Source organism: Lucilia sericata, unplaced genomic scaffold, assembly GCF_015586225.1.
Source record: "Lucilia sericata isolate MDLA Ls3-8-SP2 unplaced genomic scaffold, ASM1558622v1 Contig000067F_arrow, whole genome shotgun sequence".
NCBI classification, from domain to species: domain Eukaryota; kingdom Metazoa; phylum Arthropoda; class Insecta; order Diptera; family Calliphoridae; genus Lucilia; species Lucilia sericata.
In genome coordinates, this window is record NW_023994101.1 from 540,849 (window position 1) to 564,709 (window position 23,861).

The 23,861-nt window shown below is 31.2% G+C and overlaps 6 protein-coding genes across 6 annotated transcripts; 4 read left to right on the forward strand and 2 right to left on the reverse strand.

Annotated features, from left to right (window-relative positions):
* The first annotated feature begins 527 nt into the window (after positions 1-527).
* LOC119616336 (kelch-like protein 10) lies at positions 528-3,895 on the forward strand. Its single transcript, XM_037972709.1, has 7 exons — positions 528-1,163; positions 1,231-1,500; positions 1,672-1,936; positions 1,995-2,117; positions 2,185-2,460; positions 2,518-2,728; positions 2,909-3,895. The coding sequence occupies exons 1-7, from the start codon at positions 877-879 to the stop codon at positions 3,643-3,645; spliced, it is 2,169 nt and encodes a 722-aa protein (XP_037828637.1). The 5' UTR covers positions 528-876; the 3' UTR covers positions 3,646-3,895.
* A 694-nt stretch (positions 3,896-4,589) lies between these two features.
* LOC119616310 (thyrostimulin beta-5 subunit) lies at positions 4,590-5,407 on the forward strand. Its single transcript, XM_037972658.1, has 2 exons — positions 4,590-4,661; positions 4,717-5,407. The coding sequence occupies exons 1-2, from the start codon at positions 4,645-4,647 to the stop codon at positions 5,195-5,197; spliced, it is 498 nt and encodes a 165-aa protein (XP_037828586.1). The 5' UTR covers positions 4,590-4,644; the 3' UTR covers positions 5,198-5,407.
* A 115-nt stretch (positions 5,408-5,522) lies between these two features.
* On the forward strand, positions 5,523-7,974 carry LOC119616307 (zinc finger BED domain-containing protein 4-like). The gene has a single exon (XM_037972655.1). The coding sequence runs from the start codon at positions 5,667-5,669 to the stop codon at positions 7,677-7,679; it is 2,013 nt and encodes a 670-aa protein (XP_037828583.1). The 5' UTR covers positions 5,523-5,666; the 3' UTR covers positions 7,680-7,974.
* A 58-nt stretch (positions 7,975-8,032) lies between these two features.
* On the reverse strand, positions 8,033-10,460 carry LOC119616309 (mitochondrial import inner membrane translocase subunit Tim23). The gene is made up of 4 exons (XM_037972657.1): positions 10,202-10,460; positions 9,764-10,049; positions 8,668-8,837; positions 8,033-8,601 (listed from the first exon to the last, which is right to left on the reverse strand). The coding sequence occupies exons 1-4, from the start codon at positions 10,251-10,253 to the stop codon at positions 8,477-8,479; spliced, it is 633 nt and encodes a 210-aa protein (XP_037828585.1). The 5' UTR covers positions 10,254-10,460; the 3' UTR covers positions 8,033-8,476.
* A 136-nt stretch (positions 10,461-10,596) lies between these two features.
* On the forward strand, positions 10,597-16,945 carry LOC119616308 (uncharacterized protein YJR142W). The gene is made up of 5 exons (XM_037972656.1): positions 10,597-10,970; positions 14,600-14,733; positions 14,805-14,927; positions 14,995-15,532; positions 15,591-16,945. The coding sequence occupies exons 1-5, from the start codon at positions 10,892-10,894 to the stop codon at positions 15,785-15,787; spliced, it is 1,071 nt and encodes a 356-aa protein (XP_037828584.1). The 5' UTR covers positions 10,597-10,891; the 3' UTR covers positions 15,788-16,945.
* A 1,718-nt stretch (positions 16,946-18,663) lies between these two features.
* LOC119616342 (putative leucine-rich repeat-containing protein DDB_G0290503) lies at positions 18,664-21,898 on the reverse strand. Its single transcript, XM_037972713.1, has 2 exons — positions 19,688-21,898; positions 18,664-19,597 (listed from the first exon to the last, which is right to left on the reverse strand). Exons 1-2 carry the CDS (start codon positions 21,533-21,535, stop codon positions 18,959-18,961), a joined length of 2,487 nt encoding a protein of 828 aa, XP_037828641.1. The 5' UTR covers positions 21,536-21,898; the 3' UTR covers positions 18,664-18,958.
* Positions 21,899-23,861: the final 1,963 nt, after the last annotated feature.

Sequence of the window (23,861 nt, forward strand, 5' to 3'; positions counted from 1 at the left end):
CTTAAGATCCTGCGCAGTTTATTCATGGTTTTTTTCTATTCTTCTTTACAAAAATTGTACGGCGTGCTTAATTGCTCAAAAGAAAAATATTTGTAAATTGTTAAAAAATTTTAATATAAATTGTTGTTAAATTTGCATAAAATTTAACATTAAAGATATTATTGTACGTTTCGCTATCCTCTCCAAATTATCAAAATAATTAATATTTATATAACTTATACGCCTCGTTAAAATGTTTGAAATTAAGTATACGTCAAGTAGCACCTTATTAAAAAGGATTTATTTTAAAATTAAATTCACTTTTTTAAATTCTATTTACTTTTAGGGAATATTTAGTTGAATATCAAAAATTAATTTTTGTAAAATTTTGAAAAACTGAGCTCTTTTAAAGGATTTCTCTTTTCAAAACTGTACCTTTCCTCTTTTTGCCCCAAAATATTTGTATGTTAAACCTAAAAGTTGTACAACTTTTAAACCCTGTTTTTATTTCCAGTCTACAAAAGTATTATGGACATTTATTTCAAACATTTTTTTTTTTTGAAGTTTGTCATTAATATTTTCCTTTCTTTCGGAAAATTCTTATTATAATAAATATTTTTTATTTTAATTCAGTTTTTAATAGATTTTAAGGAAAAAAACAACGCTTTTTCCAACTCAAACAATTGCTGAAAACTGAGAAATATAATTTAAAACGTTTGATTAAGCGAGAACTAAATTTTAATAAGTGAAAACTCAAATCCCAGGAAAAAATCTTTACGTTTAGCAAATATTTTTAAACAAAATCTCTTAAAATTCTTTTATCAACAAAATTTTTGTTAAATTTAAAAATTCAGTTTAAATTAAATTAAAAATATATTCTTTTAAAATTTCACAATAATGCAACGACTGCGTGATAATGCTATCAATAATGAACAAAATTACGAACATGATGAAGGTGTTGTTATGCCTGCCATAGATAGTGATATGTTGGATCACTTTGAAGAGGATATTGAGGCACATTCTATAGCTCCCAAGAAATTAAAAACTTCCATAAGTGAACAGGCTTTAAAGACCTTAAATGATTTTCGTTGTAATAATTTACTATGTGATGCTATTATATCTGTACCGGATGCCTGTTTTAATGTACATCGTGCCATAATGAGCTCTTGTAGTTCTTATTTTAGGTGAGTTCTCTTACAAAATTGCAAAATCATCATAAAGAATTCTACGACTTCCTATTATTTATTAAAGGGCACAATTTACTGGCTTTAATTCGCCAGAAATAAAGAATCTAGCAGAGGAAACTAGACATGTTCATATACCTGGTATGAGTGGTAGTATTATGGAGCAAATCATTCAATATGCATATTTACGCAAATGCACAATAAATGCCGATAATGTACATGAGCTTTTGATATCAGCCGATTATGTTGGTATCATTGGTTTGGTAACGTTGTGCAAACAATATTTAGCACAAATGCTAACAGCAGAGAATTGTGTCAGTATAATGGGTTTTGCCAGGTATGATTACTACATTACTCTATATTACTCTAACTACTAATCAGTTTTACTTTAAGTACTTTATAGTATGATGATGCCAAAGAAAAAAATCAGATAATCCTTTACTAATTGTCTTTGTTAAATCTATTCTAATGCGATTTTGATTATTTTACCTATTTTACTTTGATTTAGATTTCGCTTTTTGGATGATTTATATGCCAAGGCCAGAAACTATTTATTACGTTATTTCATTGAAGTGGCTGCTAAAAATAAAGACATTTATGAAATGAACTTAAATGATTTCTATGACATTATAAGTGATGACGACTTAAATACTCGTGAAGAAGACCATGTTTGGAAATTGTGCATAAAGTGGATAGATCATGATCCAGATAATCGTAAGCAGCATGTGGCGCAATTAATGCAGGGTGTGCGTTTAGGTTTAATGACCCCCAAAGTATGTTTAACTAAAACGATTATCATTCATGTTATATAATAAATATTTGCTTTTACAGTGTTTCATGGAGGAAGTCAAGGAGCACCCATATGTTTTACAAAGTGAAGAAGCTAAACCGCTTATTGTGGAAACATTCAAGTTTATGTATGATTTGGATATAATAAATCCCTCATCGGGAGAGGTATGACCATATTTTCTCATTTAGATCCAATTTAATAATACCCTTTCGCCTGCCATTTTCTAAAAAGCTTACTACACCTCCTCTGGCTATGCCACGTTTGCCCCATGAGGTTATATTTGCCATAGGAGGTTGGAGTGGTGGTACCTCCAAGGGTTGCATAGAAACCTATGATACGCGGGCAGATCGTTGGGTTAATATACCCGCTGATGATCCAGCTGGACCCAGGGCCTATCATGGCACTGCTGTTATAGGCTATAAAATCTATTCTATTGGCGGTTATGATGGTGTTGAATACTTCAATACATGTCGTGTATTTGATGCTGTCAAGAAAACTTGGAAGGAGGTAAAAAGAAAATCTACATCTTTTTTAAGGAGTTAAATAGTTTTTTCTTCCATTAAGGTGGCTCCCATGCACTCTCGCCGCTGTTATGTTAGTGTGGCAGAACTAAACGGTTTAATTTATGCCATTGGTGGCTACGACGGTCATAATCGTCTTAATACTGTGGAACGTTATAATCCTAAGACAAATCAATGGACCGTTATAACACCTATGAATATGCAACGTTCTGACGCAAGCGCCTGTACACTCAAGGGAAAAATTTATGCAACGGGTAATAAAATTATAAGGATTATTTAATTTTTTTTTTGTTTTGTGAAATTATTCTTTAACAGTATTTAAAAGAAAGTGTTCTTAAATGAATTTTAATAGAAATTCTTAAACTTTGGCTTTTTCACTAGAAATTTTCGTGATCGTCCAAAATTTCCCTTTTTACTATTACTTTTTATTCCAGGAGGTTTTAATGGTCAGGAATGTCTTGATAGTGCTGAATTCTATGATCCAAATACTAACATATGGACACGTATACCGAATATGAATCATCGACGTTCGGGAGTGTCATGTGTAGCTTTCCGTGGACAGGTTTATGTAATTGGTGGTTTTAACGGTACAGCACGACTATCCACCGGAGAGCGTTATGATCCAGAAACACAAACCTGGTCGTTTATACGTGAAATGAATCATTCGCGCAGTAACTTTGGTTTAGAAATAATCGATGATATGATATTTGCCATAGGAGGTTTTAATGGTGTCTCGACCATATCGCATACAGAGTGTTATGTCGCAGAAACCGACGAATGGATGGAAGCAACCGATATGAATGTGGTACGTTCCGCTTTGACGGCTAACAATGTGGCTGGTTTGCCCAACAAAAGGGATTATATACACAAAGAACGAGATCGTTTAATGGAAGAAAGACGTCAACGTTTGTTAGCTAGTGCCATGGTAAGGGAGAATATAAACACCTCTAACATGTCGGTAGAGACTCAAGATGCTGCAATGGATGATTATGACACGCCCAACGAAGATGAGGATGCTGACGATGAAGAGGATGTCTTACACGATTTACCTCAAATACCACAAGGACCGCAGATCTTTAACGACCCCAATAATAATGAGCCTAATAGACGATTTCGTCTACAAATGAGAAATCAACGTCCTGCTTCACATCATGAAATAAGAAGAAGATAATGTAATGAATCCAGTTCTCGATAAATTACAAGAAATAAAATAAGATAAAGAACACGTAAGAAAGGAAAACGTGTTAATAAGTTTTATAAAACAAAATTATTTATTTTATTCTTAAACAAAATTGCAAAAAAAAAATAATAATAATTTATACTTGTGCACCAATGTTGAATATTAATATTTTTGGATCAAAATTAATTTAATGAAATTGGAAAATTTTTATAAAAAACGAAAAATTAAAATTAATAAAATGTGAAAAAATATTTGTGGGGTTTTATTATTTCAAAATATCCAAAACTAAAGAGATATAGTTACCTATGATATGGACCGATCATTTATAAAAAAAAATTTTGGGATAGGATTTCTGTACAAATGGAAATTATCGATCGGAATAATAATAACGGAGCTTAAACCATTTTCTAAAGTTCATATCTACAGTAGAGTAAGGCAAAACTATTGAATTTCATTTGTTTTTTTTATTACAGTTGCTGAAATAAAAACAATATGAATAAATTTTTATAATTTTACAAAAACGTACAAAATATTCAAAAGACTAAACTTTAACATTTACCAGTTAAATGTCATCCATTTCTATTTTTAATGTAATATTTAAGAATAGATTTTAATTATTCATATTTTGCTTTTACTTCAGCTTTTTGTGTTTTTTACAAACAAATCAAAAAGTTAATTTTTAACAATAAACAATAAAAAACACAAGTCCAAAAGTTTAACTCCTTAAATATTCATTGAAAAAAAAAATGCGCATTCAAATGAACACTCATTGATTCACAACAGGATAAAGTACTGTTACTTACACCCATACAAACCAATGTACATATGTATGTATGTGTTTGTACGTATGCAGCATATCCTGTATCCCTTTCAATAAGAATACAATACTCTTGTTTGTCATATATAAGCGCAAACGAATCAATGTTATCAAATCATATCGTTGATAAACGTTGAAGGCATAACATTCAACAGATAACTCCTGCAACGGATATGAGTTGTCTACACTTGTAAGTTGTTGCAATTAAAATTTTAATATTGAAATATTTAATTTTTCATCTTCAGATTCTTTTTTGCCACATTATGCTGCGCTTTGAGTTTGGCACAAGTTTTAGAGGTTCAGCCGATTAATAGTAGTCCTACAGCTGCCCCTTTGGGCTGTCATCGTCGTCTGTACACATATCGTGTTACCCAGGCCGATTCGAAAGGACGTGAATGTTGGGATTATGTTAGTGTTGCCGCTTGTTGGGGACGTTGTGATTCGAGTGAAATATCGGATTGGAAATTCCCCTATAAACGTTCTTTCCATCCAGTGTGTGTTCATGCTACTCGACAACCTGCTGTAGCGGTGCTACGTAATTGCCACCCTGAAGCCGATGAGTTTGCTCGTCGCTATGAGTATTTAGAAGCGGTAAGTTGTCATTGTCATACTTGCTCTACAATGGACACGAGCTGTGAAGCGCCGGCTAATAATATTTTGGATGAAAAATCCGGTGTCAAGGTATTAGCCATTACTGGATCTGATTCGGTTGGTTTGGATTATTAACTCACGAAATAGTTAATTTTATTTGTAATTTTTTAACCTAAATTTAGTGCGAAATATGTTTTGACGTAACAAAATTTAATATATATTTGTATGTAGTAGTGTAAATGATGATCGTTATTGTGATTTTTTGAAATATTTAAAATATTTTACAGCGAAAATTTTATTTTTAAAATGTTATAAAATAAATTACATAATATAATGCAAACAAATACAGAAACTTTATTTTAATTAAATTTGCGCCAAACCGTTACGTATTTTAAATTCTGTTTCCTTTAGTTGGCAAATCATCTAAGTAAAAACTCAAAAAACATCTGGTAACATCATTTCGCATGTCTCTGGCAGCTCAAGTAATTGTTTACGTTTTGTGCAATTGTTTAATGCAGTGATAAAAAAATAAATACAATAATAAAAACCATTATGTCCAACTGAACTATTCAGTTTGTGAATATTATTAAATAAAATCAACGCCATGGCTGGTCCTTGTAATCCTGTTTGGAATTATTTTCATCGCAATGAAAGTACGGCCACTTGTGTTGTCTGCATGAAGGAATTGTCTTTGGGAAGTCCTTTGCCCAAAAATCAAACTGTTAGCAGCATTAAAAAACACTTGGAAAAAGTTCATCCTCATGAATATGCCGCCTTTCATACACTGGAAAAAGAGTATGTACAGCATAAATCACAAAATGTTAATTTAAAAAGAAGAGCCAAACGCAAAAGACTTAAAGAGCGCAAGGAAGCAATAGAAGGTCCCAAAGAACGCAAGAAACCGGGCAGAAAACGTAAAAACGAAAAACATTCAGAATCAGAAGATACTGAACACAAAAGTTTAAATATTGAAATAGTTGTAGATGATCCCCTAGTCGTACACGAACAGGACGAACCTATGGTGGATATGGCTAGCGTGGATATCAATAATGTAAAAATGGAGCATTACAAGAAATCACCCATTAAGTCAGGTGATGTTGCTTTAAATAAGAGAATAGATAAGATGATACTAGATCTCATGGTTGTTGATTTGTTGCCCTTTAATATTGTAGAAGGATCGGCATTTAGGCGCTTGCATTTGGCTGATCCTTGTAGACTTAACAAATATTCTGTTAAACCAGCAGATTATTATAAAAATGATCTTATGCCAGAGACATATGATTCAGTAAAAAGAAAAGTTTTGCAATCGTTAGAACAAGCAGAATGGATATCGTTAAGCACCACTCAATGGTGGCACAAAATGAAATCCTGTTGCCTGCAAGTTATTAGTGGACACTTTCTACACGAAAATCAAAAACACATGGTGGTGCTGGAAGTACGTCCTCTAGAATCACCACAAGTTATGACACCGAACATTTTGGACTTAAGCCGAAAATTTAACATCGTTGACAAAATACATTTGAACATAGTGAAACAAAATGAGGATACATCTTCTGAATGGTTTACCACATTGGAATGCTCAGATTATTTACTACAAAAAGTCATACGAGAAGCTTTGTTTTCAGCAGATATTATCGAGATTATCAAACAGAAATGTAACAGCATTATTGAACATTTTATAGGTAATCAACAGGCCACACAAAACTTAAACGAATGCCAAGAATTGTGTGGACTAAATCATTATAATTTTATTACATCCCCACAAACCAATTGGACAAGTACCTATTTAATGTGGGAAAAGTTAATAGAACAGAAACCTGCCTTGGAAATGTATATACAACAGTATGGCGACATTCAAGTGCCCTCGGAATATGAATGGCAACAAATTGAATATTTGGTGATATTGCTGAAAATATTCTACCAAGCTTGGATAGATCTTAATTCCGAGGCGGCCTGCGTCTCTCTAATTATACCTTTACTCACTATGTTAAATTCAAAATTAGAGCTTAAACTAACAGATCCCCAGGATTTGCAATACTACAAAAAATCATTAAAATCGCAATTAAATCAATATTTCGCATTTGCCCATCAATCGTCTTCACTTATCATAGCCACTCTACTAGATCCACGTTTTAAAATGCGCTACTTAAATGAGCAGCAGTTAACATCATGTCATGCCGAAATGACGCACAATTTAAGACTTTCTTTAAATTTAGATGAAGATTCTCCAAATCCCTCTTACAATACATTACCAACCAATAATTATAATTACCACAACACCTCTGATCTTTGGGAGTCGCACGATTCGACCACAATAACTGAAAATAATACAAATGAAAGCGTTTTTATGGCCTTCGAACAACAATTGAGTTTTTATCTTAAAGAGCCATTGATAGCAAGGAATGGTAACATCTATCAATACTGGAATGTAACACCCTATGAATATTTGCGCAAATTGGCTTACAAGTATTTAACGGCACCTCCTACTCGTTTAGCATATAATGAGACAATTTGCCAAGTGGGAACACTGTATGCTGAACGAAGACTGGCTTTAAAAGATCAAGACGATGAAAAGCTTTTGTTTATGTCATGTAATATAAAATTATTTAATTTTTAATGTTAGACTAGTGTTGTAAGGATTTTAATTTAAGAAATAACAATTTCAGACAATTTTTTTACTACATTACAAATCCAATTATTTTATGTAAAGTTATTTATAATAAAAAACAATTGTCATAATTTGGTTTAATGTATTCATATATTCTACCAAATATTAACAGCCCATTTGAAAATTTCAATTGTACATATCGCTTTCTTAATGCTAGAGCTTTACAAGTTTGTATTATACATATTGAGCGAGTATTGTTAGGTATTGACTTGTAAACGTTCAGCATTAATTAAGAGTTATGTTCCCCTGCTAGTGTAATTACATTAAAGTTTTTTGCTTAAGAAATTAAAACTAGAATTTTGTTTCTTTTTATTTTAAATGTATATTTTGTAGAGCTAACTTATATAAAATAATCAATCGCAACATAAAATATACAGAAAATTAACATGGAGCTTTCGTTGACAACATCGAAACACCATTGAAAATTTTACGTGTGTTTTACTATTGCATGTCTTAACATGTTTGTGTAATTTTGTATTGTTTTTTTGTTCAAGCTAACAAAAAATGAATTAAAAAAACAAGATCACAATCTAAAAACTATAATGAAAATGTAAATGATATTATTACATGGTAGTTTTACAGTAAAGAATAGCATTTATGTTTAAAGAATAAAGGAAATAAATGACATATTCCTTAAGATTTGCTAAATAAAAAAGACCGTTTAATGTCCTTCAAACAAGGACCAAAATTATATTTATAATATTAAAAAACAGGGGGAAGGAAAATGGCAAGATGAAAGTTCTTTTTTAAAGAAATTTCATGCCGGAATTACCATTTGAGGCTGCATTCGTTCGCGCCAATTGAAATAGACAATAAAGACCGGTAACACCTAAACCAACAGCACCACCAAGGGCACATTTCCTTAAACCAGCTGTAATTTATATGGAATTGTTATTAGAATATTTTTTTTTACTGTCAGATAAACATTTTTTCATACCAGTTGATTTGTATAGGAAACCAGTAGCTGTTCCAGCTAAGACAGTATTTATATCATCATCTTCGCCGCGGGCAAACTGTAAGAGGACACCAAAAGATGAATACATTACAGCTAAAACACCCAAAGTATTAGCTGTGCCGGAACCTTGTTTCATGACGTGATTTACCATTCTAAATTATAAAAAAAAAATTATTGCATAAATAATTTTATTGGTTTAATAAATATTTTTAAAGTCGGATATTTTTAGACCAAAACTGAAATTAAAATATGAACTTTTTCAAAATAATTAAATGCCCTGAGTTATGCAGCAAGTTTGAATTCGTCTTTAAAAGTAATACCCAATCAACATTATCAGATCGGAATGGTTTCAATTGCGCAGTAAATATTCCAATAGATTTTCTTTTAGCTGTGTCATATTCTAATTAATTTTGATTTGTAATGATATTCCATGTTTTGTTCGAATCAGGATGTACTAAGTATTATTACATGACAGAGCTAGAAAAGTTTTGGTTTATTATATGCATCTCTAGTTCAATTGCATAATCAATGCTTGTTTATAGTTTCGCTACTTTGTTGTAACAATTCGACAGCGAGTGGTTGTTCTTTCCTGATGGAAAATTTTCGTTTAATAAAGCTGTTACTGAGTTAACAATCTTTGGTCCAGTCGTTCCGAAGAGAAGATCCAATTGTCATGCGAACGAAAATATTTGTTGATTTGTTTAAAATCTGAATATTTCTTTATTTTAGACGATATTTTTCAAGTAGTATTTTTGTGCTATATTTTGCAGCAGATAATACGAATAGTTATTTATAGATTCTTGTTTTGGATAAAAATAAACAATCAATCTACTCGTTAATGGAGATTATTATTTTGATTATACCTATGTACATAAATAATTTCGCAAATCATTATCACTGGATATTGACTAACTCCTGTACTGTTTTAGTTTTACCTTGAAGTAATTATACTGTCCAATTAATTATTGAAATAAAATTTGAGACTAGCACACATTACATATTCTAAGCAGTTACATTCCTCCTAGCTGTTTTGTTTGGTCATATTAAAAAATATACCTATGCAGAGTTTCAAACTTACTGTGTTCGCCACAATTTGCCGGTTTGTTGTAAAGCCTTTGTTGTTCTCATACCATTGTAAAAACCAGCTACACCACCAATACCTGCTCCTATCATTACTGAGGTGCCAATCTGTGAAAATGATAACTCAAAGCGACCTCTTTGTTTTGTAGCACCCTCGGGGAAAATAAATTCTGGTTGAGCTTGTTGCAAGAAACGCGGGTCATAGTTCAAATATGGTGATATGGGTGTACCAAATGTACTGGAAGCTGCTGTACTACTTGAACGTGTGGGTTTGGCATCATCATCTAAAATTTAAAAATATGTTTCAAAATTTCCTATGGATTTCTAATAGAAGCATGATGTAACACAACACATAAGGGAGAAATGTATAGTTCGATTAAATACTACCCCTGATACCCGTATGCGTATGTTGAGCAACATCAGCACTTATACTTACATCCAGTGGAGCCGGATAGAGATAAAGGTTTACTCAAATAATCATCACTCATGGTCGAGGGCAGGAGGTGTTCTTCTTTTAACGAAATTTCGAATTTTTATTTAATAATTCTTTAATATGGAATTTGTTAGGGGAAAATCGAACAAATACACACGTGAGATTTCTTCGCTACACTTTTCACACACAACTTCACTCAAAAAAGAAAAAACGAAATGTCAAAAATTCCACCAACAAATGTCAATCGACACAGAGTTGCCTTTTTAACAGAAAGCTGTTAAAGCTTAACAGCACAATTTCACTTTCTGGTGGCAGCTCCACTCAATGATATTATTTATTTTTATCAATTCTCAAATTGACATTTGTTTTTTTTATTGTTTTCTCGTATTCTTTATTATTCTCAGTTTTCTTATTTTGTTCACTTGGTGAGGTGTTGTTTGGCATAATAGAGTGTTTTTTCTACTTAAAATATTAGAAAAGAAGTATATATATAAGCAAATATTAGTGACAAAATTCTTTTAGAACTGCTAAACAATATTTGATAAACTCTTAACAAAAAATAAACAACAAGTAATAGACTAGAACATATTCCACCAGACCAGTACATAGGAGAAACAAAAACGCACAAAGCTAAACGCTTTTCTTAGCATTTCTCAATACATTTCCTTTGAAGAAAAAATCAAAACGTTACCAATGTCGGGAGGCGATGTAAATGTAAAATTATCACGACTACTGCTTATGGCACATAAATTTAATAATTTCTATCTAAATGGTAAGTAATTGTAATTTAATGATAAACAAATTTTATTGGCCTTTGTTTGGTTTATAACAGTTTTTTCAGGCTATTTTGTTCCATTACTGCATTTTATTGATTTTTGGTTAAATTCTTATAAATGGGTGTGTGCAGCTTATAACGAAATGTTTGTATTGTATGTGCAAGGTCCTGTTAAAGGAAAAAACGTAATAGAAAAGTAGAATACTAGAAAATAATTTGAATTTGACAAAGGTCATTTAACGTTTTAAGATAGTTCAATTATTTAATGTTATATCCATTGGAAATAATCGACAAATTACGTTTGTTTAAGTGTCCTGGCGTACAGCCGGCTTATAGGTACATGAAAGAAAATGCTGTATGTATGTATATACTTCTACATCCTTCCCTCCCACCATGATTTTCTAAAGTTCTGTTTATAGACCATATAAAATTGTGAATATAGTCAGAGAAGCTAACAGCACTGTTTACTTACAGTGACTGTTAGTGTTAAAGAAAATCCTTCCCAATTGGAATAACTATACAATAAATAGTTTCATAAAGTTGCAATTTAAAGAAGACGCTTTTTGAAATTAAAAATCCATTTTTTCCGACTAATGTCGACTTTGGCTTTTTACAGCGAAGGTTTTTTATTCTAATTTCGATTTATAGAACTTTATATTTTATTATTTGTGTTGTTATCTTTTACAATTTTACTCAACCGTTAAATACGGTTTTTTCAGACGCCTGTTAGACATTTTAGTATTATTTTTATATTTAAACTTTTAATAGTCTATACGTCGCCTTTATAGTAAGTGTTCAATGTCCACTGTAAAGTCAATTGCACACTAGTTACTTTTCTTATCTCAAAAATAAGTTCATAATTTTATCAGTTGATTAACAAATAAGTTTTCTTACTAAGATTTCTTTAGATTTTTTTCAAAACACTTTAAACTAGTTATAATGCAACAATTAAATGATATTACATCGTTTTTTATAATTTTTTATCGTTGGAAATTGTCCAAATTTTAAAGAATTTTGTAAAAATATACAAACAGAACAACAACAACCGTTTTATTGTGATTTTTATTTTTAATTTCTACAATTATTAACCGGTTAGAACCAGTAACAATATTTTTAAAACTAATTTCAAAAGATATAAACAAAAAATGCCGAACAAGTTCATTCGTTTCGAACATTAATGTGATTCATGAACATTTATAGATAACATTACTTGATTATAAATAATTAATTAATAAAGTATAAATTTAAAATTACCTTTACAACAAAAAAGCACTGGCAAATCAGTTAGACAACATACCTGAAAAAAGGAAAGTAAATATTAAAAAAAAAATTCATTAAGTAGTAAACAAAAATGTTTTTGTTTTCATTACATTACTAAAGTATCTCTTTATAATCTTAATCTTACTGCTTTATTTGCACTTTATCAATTAGAAATTTTCCAATTATTAATTCAAATCAATAACTATAACATCGACGTTTCGTTTGAGGGAATCAGCCGTAGCAACAGATTTTATGATAGGAAATTTTTCCCCAATATTAGATGAATGACTTTTGTATTTTACTATCGTTTAGTGCATGCAAATGGTTTAAAAAAAACGGCAATAAATATTTCAGTTTTTTGAATAATTACAACAATAAGTCATAATGAATCAGCAAAATATTAGACTACACGAAAATTTACAACAAAATACGGAAAATGTTAAAGACAAAATAAATTAATTTATGTAAAATATATTTAAGCGCCAAGGTTATACTACGTCTATTGAAAGAAATTAACGAATACATTGTGATCAAGAACCAAAACAAAAAGTGCAAAAAGACATCAATTCAAAAAAATTATAGCGTGTTTAATTTTAAATTTTTTTTTTTAAATATACAGCCAATTACATTACAGCTTTATACACCTGTAAGCAATCAAAATATAAATAAAATTTTTACCCCTTTTCAAAATCATTAATAATTTTTGAAATATTGAGTATATTTTCGAAAACCAGATAACTATATACATATGTCTTAATACAATATTCCTCAATGACCTTGAGATTATAATGGTATAAGTATATAATGTACAATAAAAAAAAACATAGAATCGAAAAACAAAAACAAACCAGAAGAAAATCTTCGCTATATAAACACGACAAAATTAATACACACTGTTGTGTGATTCGTTGTCAAACAACATTCCTCCTCATCGGGCTGTGGATGTTGTTGTTCGATATTTTTTATCTTATTTCTTTTCTTATCGTGTTTTGTTGATATTTTTTTATATAAAAAAATTACATACAAGATACATTGATCTTTGGCTAGAGGGTGTGTGTGCTAAGAGCGCTACAGGCGGCAAAAAAAGTATGCTTTCAAAGATCATTTTATTAATAAAATTATAAGTAGCTTTTAGTTAAGAAATTGTAATAAGTCAAAACCCCTGTTATAAACCTTTTTCGAGCATAAGTGGAAATTTTCTAAAAAAGAATAAATATTGCCTTTAAATTGCGTCAAACATTGGGGTTTTTCGATTTTAAGGACATGATATCTCGAAAACTTGATGGCCAGTTTCGCTTTCAGCACAATCCTGGATTACATTTTTTTTTGGCCTGTGTAATTCAAACAATTTACTGTTAACATTTAAATTTATCTTGAATTTATTAAAAATACTATTTAGTTTAATTGAATTTAATGAATTGAAATGTATTCGCACACTTCCCCTAATAGTTTTTTATGTAAGTTGAATGTACAATAAAACAATTTTTGGTGTTAGTGGTCTCTTAAACTATACAATACATATGTACATATTTATTTTTATTGGTAGTATCAATTTATTTTCTCACTTTATTATAATTTTTAAGCCTCGTATACATCTACATATATAAATTTGTAAGTAGATCTGTAGGTATGTATATAGTATTCAATTTTACGTAGTCATTTTGATAACAGTGATGCAATATAAAACGTAAAATTTATAATATGACCGTTCGGCATTATTATAAAGTACCAACAACTACATACGAACATACATACAAACGTATGTACGTAGACCAAAAATAATATAAATAAATAAAAACAAAGTTTGATATTTGAAAACAAAAAATCGTAAATATTTAATGTTATCAAAAAACTTGTTTCTTTTATTAAATGAAATACAAACAGTGTGCAAAATCTATATTCCCACAGGCGTTAATAATATTATAGCAAATATAAAGAGTTTTATAAGGATCATATTGTCTGCTATATACATATGTATAAAAAAAGTGGAATTTCACGAAACAAAATTATGCTTTAAAAATGTTCTAATATGCTGTTTATAAACTTGAACATATATTTTTATAGTTGTGCCGTTTTAAGTTAAATGTCTTCTATGTAAATAGGTCCAGTTTGTGATTGCAAATTGTAGATTTTTTATTTTCGTCATTATCATTATCATAAACATTATTTGCTATTTCAGCATACACACTTTTTGCAATAAACAAAATATTAATATTAGTATAAAAAATTTAAAAATAAATTCTATATTAAACAATAATTTGTCTACTTTGTGGACTTTCAAACATTTTAAACATCTGCTATCTATCTAAGTGAATGGAAATTTTGTTTATAACTTGTTGATGTTTATGTTTCTTGTTTATTTTTAGGATTTCAAAAGGGAGATATACGTCCTTTTCTAGTCGAAGGTCAACAGGTAGGCCTGATTAAATCTGATGTGATTAAACAGCTTAATAGATACCCCGAAGTATTTTGTATACGTGATTGCGAATACACCAAACAGGTAATAAAGTTTAAAACTAAGTTTCTGTAAAATACAACAAATAATAAATTAATTGTTTTAATATTTTACAGGGTATAGTTGAGCTTAATCCAGCATTTCGTGATTATTCAGAACGTACCGAAAAACTTGATAAGGTATTAAGAGAATTAAGATCAAAAGGCTTATTTTCAGCACTGCAAGGATGGAGAGAAGAGGTGGGTGTTTACAAAGCAAAAGAAAATGAAAATAAATTATAATTCTATTTCTTATTATCTTTTTTAGTATTATGAAGTGAAAGCTGAGCACAATAGCTTATTAAAAATGGATCGTTCTGCTACGCCCTTGTTTGGCGTACGAAAGTATGGTGTCGATATTAATGGTTACGTTAGACACCCAACACGAGGCCTTTGCATTTGGTTACAACAACGTTCAAATACCAAAGAGACTTGGCCTGGTAAATGGGATAATATGGTCGGTGGTGGTCTATCAGTGGGCTATGGCATTAAGGAGACGGCCGTTAAAGAGGCAGCCGAAGAAGCCTCCATACCAAGTGATCTTGTTAAAAATCTCATTTCAGCTGGCTGTGTTTCATTCTTTTTCGAAAGCGAACAGGGCCTATTTCCAAACACAGAATATGTGTTTGATTTAGAATTGCCTTTAGATTTTGTGCCCCACAATGCTGATGGTGAGGTACAAGCATTTGAATTGTTACCGGCCAAGGAGTGTATTGAACGTATATTTACACCAGATTTTAAGACTACCAGTTGTCCAGTAGTTATAGATTTTCTAATTAGACATGGTTTTATAACGGCTGAAAATGGTAAGTTTAACTCTAATCTCATTTGAATAAGTATTAATTATTTCTTATATTTTTGCAGAATTTTGGTTTACCCAAATTATAGAATTATTACATGTACCCCTGCAATCATTGTATACGTACAAACAGCGTTTGGAAGAGTGCAAACGGCAACTGCAGCATAATCAAGAACAGCAGCCACAACAAACAGAAAAAAATATTAATAACAAAATTATAGAAAACGGCCATACCAAACCACCACTAACAGAGGCCAATTAATTTAATAATAATAACAAAAGTTTTATTTAACTTAACAAATTAACAACGATTAAATTTAGCATAATGCAGATTTCTCTTAATATATAAAAGACTGCATAAGAAATTTTAAATTAATTTTTTTTAATAAAAACAAATATTTAATAAAATAAAGTAAAGTAAAGAAGATAAAGATAGATAAACAAACAACAGCCTCTATTAAAAAAAAAGCTAATAGAATCTATTTTACAACACTCCAGTTCTTAATAACACAAATTAAATATTACGTATTCAGTTGCTGTGTATAGTTTTATAAAATACATATAAACATATATTGCAATTTATCATTAAATTAATAATTAAAAAACAAAACTATATACATACACTCTACAATATTATTTAATGGAAAAGAAACCAACAAACATATTTATCTCTAACTCTATGGAAAGCTAATTAATATACAATTTCATAAATTCTTAAAGAAATATTTACATGAAATGAAATTATTTTTGTAGTGCCTGTTCCCAATCATTCATTTAAAAGTCAGTTAATTTGTGTCGCCAAATTAAAGTACTTTTTAGCATTCTAATTAATTGTATATAATTTTATGTTTTTATTTAATTATTTTTATATATAAAAATTAAATATATATAAATGTAGATATACCTATACTATGTTATTATTTTATAAAAATTATAACAATTTAAATTTTATATTATATAAATATGATGACACACACACAATTGTGTTTGTAATAACAAATCAATTTGTGGTTTTATCTCTTCTAAGATAATTTATTTTACAGCAAAATACTTTTTAAAGTTTTTTTTTTCAAATATAAAATATTTTGTATGTTCCAAGACACTTAAAAATATAAGAGTTAAAAAAAACAATTACACATATTTAATTGATATTTTCCCCTAATATTACTGACTAACTATTTAACTTACTAATATGTACTACTCAATATTTATAAATAATTATGTGTGTTGTATGTTTTATGTATTATAAAACCAAAGTGCTCAAATTATGTTCAGCTAATATATGTATTTTTTGTTGTTTTTTTTATTAAAAAAATATTATAAAACTGATTAAAAGAAAAATTAAACATTAGGAGATGATGTCTTGCAAATTGCATTACAAATACAATATATCAATTAAAATATAGTCAATATATACTCATAAAAATTAAAACAAAAATGTTTTTGATTTGTGTGTTGGTATATTTTCTAATATATCTTCAGATTGAAACAAAGAAAGTTCTACTTATTTAGGCTTTAATTTAATATTTACCTGATGTGCAACATTTCATGTATGAAATGAATTAACCAGCAAAATCGCATTTTCCCACAATTTACTAATTATCTATAATGATTCAAACATCTGTTGCATTTTGTTTTGTTTTTCTTATAATTTTTACCTGTATGATTTCTTATGTCTTTGAAATTGTTATTGCTAATTGTTGCTCTTTCTTATAACAGCTACTACTTTAATGAATGTACATTATTCTCATTGATTTAGCAGAATTGTAATTAATATTAAATCCTTACTTTGTATTAACCGCAAAACAAATGCGCTTTGAAATACATACCTAAGTGTTTAAGATCGACCAAAATATCGATATTTTACCGAAAAAACTAATATTTAAAAAAATAAAAAGTTTCTTAAAAAATGCATGATTTGAATCAAAAATTTGATTTTCACAAAAAATTCGGTCTTGTATAAAAACTTAAATAAATTTTTCATAAAACATTTAATATATCATCAAAAATTAAGTTTTTCATTTAAAATTTGTTTGATATTTCTTAAAAAAAATTTGAAAACTGAAAGTTCATTACACTCAAAACCTTGAAGCGCTATACTAAAAACTCTTAAATTCTGTGATCACTCATTTTTACCATAAAAATCGTTATTTAAGTGGAAAACTTATAGTAATTATTTGGTAAAATTTTTTCTTACTGCTTGTCTAGTGGTAATCTCTTCCAGGTTTCTTAACAATATGAGAAAATATAAGAAAGACGTTTGACCGAAGTTGGAGGTCCTTTGAACTTTGTGTTAGAATAACAATTTTAGATTACAAAAGAATAATTTCTCCAATTTTGCCTACCCTGTCACTCTTAATATCCCCCCCAAATCTCGATTTTCTAAGTCGAAAAGCAAAGTACTCAGTATGTTGACGAATATAATGTTTATAACTCGTAAACAAAGAAACTAATAATTATAAATAGAAAATAAAAATTTTCCTACCAACCCCCAAAAGAAATGTAAATGTTTGTATACGTCTTAACAATTGTTGAACATCTGCAAAATACAAAATTAAAAAAAGTGAGTTCTCACGGTCTACTGCTTACAATATCGAAATAAAAACGAATGAGTTTAACTCCACTACCCTTAAATTTTTAATAGAAATTGTTTTTTTTTTTTTATTTCTCTACATAACTTTACATCAAACAAAATTTCGTCACCTTAAGTAAAGAAGTGAAAAGAACCCTCGTCAGTCTAATTATTTAGAATCTTAAGAATGAAAAGAATAAGTAATGTAAAAACTGATGATTAAATACTTGGCAAAAGATCTTTTATGAAAAACAATTCCGGCATATAATAATGATTTGTTTTCACTGAAACCGGAAATTCAATGTTTTTACATTTTCCCTTTGTTCCCACAAAACTCCAACTGCAATAATCAAAACATCGTTAAGGAAATTTCCTATATTTATGCCGCCTCTGTAGCAATTATATTTCTGCCACTGTATGATATTATTCTTCCTTTGTCACTAATCTGACATAACAATGGCAAATCCTTTTAGGTAAGATTTTCAAATATAACTGTGGGAATTTCCTTGATTATTTAATTTCACAACTACCGAAATAAGAAGAATACAATTTATATTTGTTTGTTTGCTTGCTTGTTTTATTTTGATACCAAAATTATGAACATACTCGTATAAAATTATATATAAATTATAATTTGAATACATAAAGTTAGGAATGCTTAGGAAGAATATATCGTATATATATTTTTTTAATAATTTTATTATCTAAAAAAGAGTTTAATATGTAGGTATTTATATATCAATTGTATGTTAGTTTCTTAGGGAAGTACGACTACTTATAAATTGTAAATATTCTAAAAATGTATTATAGTATAAATAAACATAATTGTCGTCTCTCGTTCTCTCTCGCTTTGTCTACATCTTAAACATTTCTCGCTTTTAGCACCTGTTTCTGTGGACTGGGTATATTTTCCTTGCCCGGGAACAGAACGGTTTTCTTGGGTGTGGTGCGGGGAGTATGTGTTGAGTTCTTTGGTGTGCGTGGTGTACGTGGCGTATTTACGTTGTTGACCACAGCTTTTCCACCCGAGGAACGTACAGGTGTGGTGCACGTGCGTGTTGCTTTGCTATTCGGTGTTGTAGGTTTCAACAGTTCACTGATTTCGTTTGAACTTTCATTGCGTACACTCTTTTCGGTGGAATTCAAGAACCAAGTGGCAATTTTATCACATTCTGATCTTAATTCGGAATCGATTAATAACCCCTCAATTTTCTCCATATCGGTGCTGTTCTTTTTGGCAGGTGTAGCTACTTTAACCGAGCCATCGTCAACCTTCGATTTGAGGGCAATGTTTTCAAGCTTCAGTTGTTCGCATTCTTCACGTACCTTGATCAAAGTGGTGTCCTTGTTGTCCAGCTCTAGCTGAGCGAATTGCAAAACGGTGGCAAATTCGTCGAGAGCCTTTTTCATGTCTTGCATGTACACCTCACGTGACTCATCCTTGTTCTTGAGCTCGTTGTACATATCCAGGTAAGTGGCAGCATCCCCATCGATGCGCTCCTGGAATGAAGAAGCAATCTTAGTGAATTTAGCCAAAGTTTCTTCTTCGGAAGTTAGTATATCATTGAACATGCTTTCTTTAAGGGATACCTCTTTTTGTAGTGTTTCCGATGAAGCTCGCAGCGCTTGGAGAGCAGTCTCCGATTCTGCCAACTGCTTCTTGACCGACTCCAACTCGGCTTGCAAAGTGAGATAACTCTGTTCCAAAGCACCTTTAGCCAACTGCAACGACTCCAATTCAGCCTTCAGTTGTTCTACGTCAGCGTCAGATTTCTTTAAACGTTCCATGAGAATATTTACTGTAGAACGGGTGTTGTTCAAAGTCAATTGATAATTGTACTTTTCTGTAATAGTTTTGGCCATTTCTTGTTTCAGATCTACAACTTGTTTCTGGAGATTATCAGTAAGTTGTATGTAGTAATCGATTCCATTACGCAATTGTTCTTCATACTTTTGAATCTTCTCATCGCGTTCGCGCAACATATCATTGGTACTTTCAAGCAATATCATAACATCTTGTTTCTCCAACTCAATTTTGATAATCTCATTCTCAGCCATTTTTTGGCGTTTATCTAATTCGTTGCGCCAGTAAGCCTTCTCACGCTCTAGAGCATTTTCAAGATCTGACTCAAGTTTTTGTACCTTTTGTTCGGCTTGAACTTCAGCAAAGCGCACCTTCTCCTCGGCAGTGTTCATTAGACGTTCTTTTTCAACATATTGAGCTTTTTCGCGACACAACTGACGTATGGTATCGCAGTGGGCATCAATCTCACAATTCTTGTCTAAAAGTTCATCTTGCAAAGCTTTAATGAAGTCGCACTTACTAGCCAAATCGTTCTTTAAGGTGTTGCGCTCGTTTTTCAGACATTCCATTTCATTTTGTGTGATTTTAGTTTCTTGAGCGTAGGACAAAGCATCCTGCTCGATTTGTTTCTTGAGCTTATCAACATCACCAATTAACGATTCATTTATATTTTTTAAGTTTTCAATGAGTTCAAAGTTTTGTTGGGCTTTTTCAGCATCTGATGCCAAGCGTTCACGAGCCTCTTTTATCTCTTGATCAAGCTTAGAAATTTGAGCTTCCATTAATTCATGCTTTTCTAAGTGTTTTTTGCTGGCAATTTCCAATTCCTCATTGTTGGCTCTAAGCTGTTCGCTAATATCAGACAATTTAGAAACTTCTGCAGAGTGTTGCTCTTGAAGAGTGCGTATTTCGGATTCTAATTGGGCAATGTGTTCAACAAGTCTCGCATTTTCTACAGTTAACTGATCATTCAAATCTTTTACGGTCTTGTTCTCGGTGGTGAGCTCTTGAACCATACCTTCAGTTTTCAGTTGAACACAAGCATGTTCTTCCCGCAATTTACTCTCAGTTTCTTTAAGTTGATCTACATGACGCTTCAGTACATCTATTTGGCTAATGTAGTTTTCAATCAACTCATTTTTATGACGAATTTCTTGATGTAACGCTTCTTTGCCTTTCAAACGGCTGGCAGACTTGGGCATTTCTTTAACGGGGGTGGTTGTTGCCGAAGGCAATGGTGTAGAACTGGCCGTCGAGGAGCCCGCATTGTTATTGTTGCTAAGAGCAGCTGCAGTAACATCAGAATTCTGACGAAAACGCAAACGATGTGGCAATGAGGGTGTACGGAAAAGTCTCAAACCTTTTGACTTTTTGTCCTTGTCCTCCTTTAGTCCACCCTCTTTGGGAATAGCAAACTCTTTGGCATCCTTCGAACTGGAAGCAAAGCGCACGGCATCTTTAAAGAATTTTTCAATTTGTTCCTTACGTTCCGGGTGGGCAGTAGATGATGACGTAGTGGCGGTAGCAGTTGGAGTACCAGTATTTTCGGTACCGACCACATGACGGGCAGGTGAACCACATGCAGCCACATCAACATCGTTGAAACGCTTTAGTTTAGCTTTGGAGAACGACATATTTGTGTTTTTGTTATTCTTTAAATTAATAATGATCGAAAAGTTTTCTTGTAATGGTTATACAAATTTATTTGCGCTCAAGTTTTCCTTTTTAACGGTTTTGGTATTTGGTTTAGTTTTTCGTAATTTTAATAATTTTTCCTTTTCACGTTTATAACACTTTTCAGGATAACAAACAGAGGATAAATTAACAAAGTCCTTTTTTATAAAAGTTAACAATTATTTTAGAAATAAATACAAAAACAAAACATTTTTTTTTTTTCAAATTTAACAATTTTTCACAACTAACTACTTAATATCGGAAGGATACTTTTTTCTTTAAACGGAAAAGTTCCTACTCGTTTCACTGTCAAAACCTAACTGATCTACTGGATATTTTCGCTAAAGGTAACTCTCATCTTTGCTACGCCATACTATACGTTATAAAATCACCCTTAACTAAAGGAAATACCAATGCAACAACAACAACAATAAATGTACGACGAAATACAAACGTAGTAGTGTATGTGCAGCTGTAGTTGTGATCATGGTGGTAGATTTGTCACACTGGGAATTACGTCGAGAAAAACAAGTCCTTTCTTAGACTAACAAAACAAAAAGAAAGAGCGAAGTAGAAGAATTTGTTTGGTTGTATGTCTTAAGGTAACTATGAACGAGTAATTGCATGTATAGACATTTATTATTAAACATATAGGGGAAGACTTGGTAGATTTGAAATTGCGCTTAAATTTTACATTGTATGGAACGTGCTTGTGTTCGTCGTGAGGAACGCGTACATGAACCGTAAATCCTATGCACACCTGGTGCATTTACACAAAGACATAGTCTTCTTTTATTTTGAAAAATATCTTTAAAAAAGAATAACATAAAAACAAAAACAAGAATAAAATTGAGAAGCCGAGAAGTAAAAAGATTTTTGTTTTTTGAAAGTACAAAGGGAATGGGAAATAATTAATGTTTTTGGGAAATGCGTACGTAATAATCTAATACATTGGTTAATTGCGATGTGTTTAAGCTTGTATAACAGCGTAGGGTAATTAATATATGTATATCACTAGCTTGGGGTTCTAATATTCATCACTGCATAGATTAAAGTTTTGACTCCTCATACTATTTTTGTATCGAAATAGAAATCCTGTTATTGAACTGATATTGAAGTTATAAATATTCATAAACAAGAGTCCATTGTTTAAACAATTACATATAAAATGATTATAAGTTCAATATAGAAAACAAAACCAAACAAAAAATTATTCAGTGATTTTACTGGACCGACCTTTAAATTTCTATAAAAAAAACAATTTCCAAACCGATCCACACTTAGAAACTCAAAATCTACAGAACCAAAAAACTTCCGTGAGACTTAATAAGACAAGCAATGGACACTAAACAAAGTAAAGAAACGCTTGCAGAACAAAGCATGTAAAATTCCAAATCGATCTATATTATTCTGATGAATCAATCTAATAAAACAAATTGCAATCGAAGTTCCGTAGAAGTTAATACAAATATGACAATTACTTCTGGAAAACAAAGAGTTTTAAGTTCCGCATCCAAGGAGCTGTTTTGCCACAATAATTCTTATTCTAAATGAGACCAGTGTACTTGTACTAGAGGGTTCTCGACATAATTAAGAAAACTTTTATTCAAATTGCAAATTTCACAAAGAAATAGAATGCTAACTGCTGTTTCATAGTGCAGATTACAAAAAATATTCAGACAATTATTTTCAATTCAGTTTTTATAACAAACTTAACGGGGATATCAAATGACATAATTTGCACTTTAATTTTATAAGGTATAATGATGTTGTGGGAACTAAGTCCCGGAAAGTTACAACATTGGCGGGTAGAGACGGAGCGGGCGAGCGAGCGAGCGAGCGAGCGAGCAGCGAGCGAGCGAGCGAGCGAGCGAGCGAGCGAGCGAGCGAGCGAGCGAGCGAGCGAGCGAGCGAGCGAGCGAGCGAGCGAGCGAGCAGCGAGCGAGCGAGCGACGAGCGAGCGAGCGAGCGAGCGAGCGAGCGAGCGAGCGAGCGAGCGAGCGAGAGAGCGAGCGAGCGAGCGAGCGATCTATCGAGCGAGCTAGCTATCTATCGAGCTATCTATCTATCTATCTATCGATCTATCGATACTATCTATAGATCTAGCTATCTATCTATCTATCTATCTATCTATCTATCTATCTATCTATCTATCTACTATCTATCTATCTATCTATCTATCATCTATCTATCTATCTACCTATCTGTGTGAGATATCTTGGAAAAAACTGCGTCATGTATCTACCTATCTGTGTGAGATATCTTGGAAAAAACTGCGTCATGTTA